Here is a 3,235-nt window from a genome sequence, read left to right on the forward strand (position 1 = left end):
TTTACATTGAAATCCCTGATGCGTTACGCAAGTCACCTGTATATGTAACTATGTGAACAGATCCCGCTTAAATTTGAAATCGAGTGGCACGTGGTCAAACATCTAAAGCAGGACCCCGATTACGTTTTGTTGTAAACAACGCTATGACCTGAAGTCCTTCAATTCAATTCAATATCTATGCCTGAAGTAAAAATGGGAAGGAACTTAAAATAAAACAGTGAAATTGTGAAGTTTGTTTAATAATGAATATTATTATTAAGATTGTGAAATAACGTTGGAAATTGTAGTTTACCGAATAAAAACAGAAATAGGCTGGGAAAAAAAGAACAAACCAAGAAAAAAACCAGCCAAAAAATTAATATTAAATTGTGTAGCAAAATTGTTTGTAATGATCGTGTGAATGCATAACATAAAATAATAACAGTACAACAAAATATGTAACATGTAGGCCTTGAGAAGTGACATATAGCTTAAAAACAAGTTTTGGGAACAATGGGTCAGGTAAATAGGTACCAAGATTCTGAGAAAGGGTGAAATACACCATACCTCTATGAAATAGAAGAGTCCTATTAATTTGTGGTCAGCATACCGAATCATCCTACGAATAGTACAGCTGTTTTAAAGCATAACACGCAAGGGAAAGTCGGTGAGTTGTAAAGTTGTACAAGTGCGCTAGAGATTGAATAATAACTTGTAATCTTTATTTAGAATTAAAAAGTTCCTTGTTCACTTTAAAATTAGTACTTAAAAACTTGCTGCCCCTGCTGGAATAATGCAGTGTTTACAAACCGCTGCCACATATACTTACCATTTGTAAATTACGCCAGCGTTTGAAAGATGTACTGATATATTCGGGTCGCTACAATATTAAACAACGAAATATGTTCCAATTTATGTTTATTTTTTAAATCTTTGTTAACAATATATTATGTATATTTTAAATGTATGTATTATTTATATGCTATGTGTTTTGTGGTCTCGTGTCTTAATGAGTGATTGATTAGTAGTTGCGTAGTCACAGTGCGCACATTTTAAATCCTTGGCAACTGATGATTTTTTTTAACTGACTTTGTAATTGGTTACAAAATCACACTGTCGAATTTGTCATTGGTTGCATAATCCCTTGTGCACAGTTAACATCCTTGACAGTCTTGTGTCTTGACAGATGTGTTTTAAAGTATGATTTACAATTGGTTGCATATTTACACTGTGCACATTTGAGTTCCTTGACAATCTTGTGTCTTGACAGATGATTTTTAAAGTGTGTTTTATAATTGGTTGCATATTCACACTGTGCACATTTCATATCCTTGACAGTCTTGTGTGATAACAGATGTGTTTTAAAGCTCGATTGACTATTAGTTGAATAATCACACTGCGCACATTTTAAATTCTTGGCAGGTTCATGTGTTAACAGATGTCTTTTAAAGATTGATTTGTTATGGGTTGCATAATCACACTGTGCACATTTGATATCCTTGACAGTCTTGTGTCTTAACAGATGTCTTTTAAAGTAATTTTTACAATTGGTTGCATAATTACACTGTGCACATTTGAATTCCTTGACAATCTTGTGTATTGACAGATGATTTTTCAAGTTTGTTTTAAGATTGGTTGCATAATCACACTGTGCACATTTGATATCCTTGACATTCTTGTGTGTTAACAAATGTCTTTTAAAGATTGATTTATGATTAGTTGCATAATTACACTGTGCGCATTTTAAATCCTTATCAGTTTTATGTGTTAACATATGTCTCCGAAGACTTTGTTTATCATTAGTTGCATAGTTACAATGAAAACATTGCATATCCTTAGTAATCTTATGTCTTCTTAAATGTACTATCAAATTGGCTTTATATTTACTTGCAAAATCACACTGCACACAATTAAAATTTGAAAAAATTCCCAGTCCCAGTCGCCCACCATATGATAAATCCTTAGAATGTTCAATTACTAATTCATTTTCTTGCTGAATCTTATTTTCATTAGAATAACCCTGATTAATCGTACTTTCATTTACTTCACGCTTGATTGTTACGGAGATGTCATTGCTAAGTAAAACTTTGGCATCCAGAGAAGCAAATATTTCTTCTTCTTGTTTGGTTTCAACTTTTACAATCGCTGACATTATAACACAAGAAGCGGTTAAACAACCGTGAACAGGTCCTTCTAGAAAACCAAAATGTGGATTGGTGGAAAATGTAACTGGGCGACGTTCCGAAACGATGTTTGGCGAAAAACGTTTCCCGAAACAGCGTCTTTGGTTATTTAATCCGACAAAGGCGACTTATGAACAACCTGTAACTGTTAATTCAATTTGCATTAGGGAGTATGAATAGGTGAAATTTGAGGTTAAGTAACGGGCAATCAAAAATTGAGTGGCATTCCAGTCGCCTTTGGGTTTGGAATCCAAAGGTGACTCGAAAGTAACTAATTTTCGTATCTCGGCGCATCTTGCAGCATACACACCTGTCCAGTTTTCTTTTTTTGCTTCTTATTAAAAAAACCAATGTCATTTCAGGATGCAGACGTCAGAACCACTAGCTTTTTCAGGTTAAAGCTGTTTTTTAGCGATGCAGCGGTTTAAAGCGTTGTTAAACCCATGGCCTAATATACTCTTTTTAGTCCATGGTTAAACCAGAGCATTCTCGCGGAAAGTCACTATGACGTCATGAATGCAGCGTTTGGTTGGGACGGCGATTTGAAACTTGTCTGCCTCTGCGCATTAGAAATTTAACGACCCCAGAAGAATGTAAAAAACACCCTCGTCTTTTAACAAATCAACCACGTTGCCAGAATGAGATTCATACAGCGGTATTTATTTACAAAGTTGGTCGAATCGAATCGGCGCATTCGGCGACTGCCAAATTTATGACGTCACGAATGAAAACGCAACGGTTGGTAGCGGTGGGCCACCCACGGCCCGCCGTTAAGTTTTGTCCGGCCCGCTAACATATTATAATTCAGTGTTAATACTTCATACGGCCCGTCAAATTATATTAAAAATTCGGATTAATTAATTATGATTATGTTACACCGCAGCATGTAGTGGACGTAATCCGAAGCTTCCAAGACGTTTGAAAGCCTCTTTGAAGAAGCATTTCATTTTTCACAGATATCGCCAGGTATTTTCCAGAATTTTCGTCCCGATATATACCGGGTGGGGCAATAAAACGACACGTGTTTTGGGATTCAGCAACATTTTTAAACCACATATTGCAACAAATACACC

General features: G+C 35.5%; 1 protein-coding gene across 1 annotated transcript; it reads right to left on the minus strand.

The window, feature by feature from the left end:
• Positions 1 to 880: 880 nt before the first annotated feature.
• LOC116169577 (zinc finger protein 525-like) lies at positions 881 to 2,851 on the minus strand. Its single transcript, XM_031485702.1, has 2 exons — positions 2,473 to 2,851; positions 881 to 2,307 (listed from the first exon to the last, which is right to left on the minus strand). The coding sequence occupies exon 2, from the start codon at positions 2,129 to 2,131 to the stop codon at positions 1,088 to 1,090; it is 1,044 nt and encodes a 347-aa protein (XP_031341562.1). The 5' UTR covers positions 2,132 to 2,307; positions 2,473 to 2,851; the 3' UTR covers positions 881 to 1,087.
• Positions 2,852 to 3,235: the final 384 nt, after the last annotated feature.

Source organism: Photinus pyralis, unplaced genomic scaffold (genome assembly GCF_008802855.1).
Source record: "Photinus pyralis isolate 1611_PpyrPB1 unplaced genomic scaffold, Ppyr1.3 Ppyr1.4_LG4, whole genome shotgun sequence".
Lineage (NCBI taxonomy): Eukaryota > Metazoa > Arthropoda > Insecta > Coleoptera > Lampyridae > Photinus > Photinus pyralis.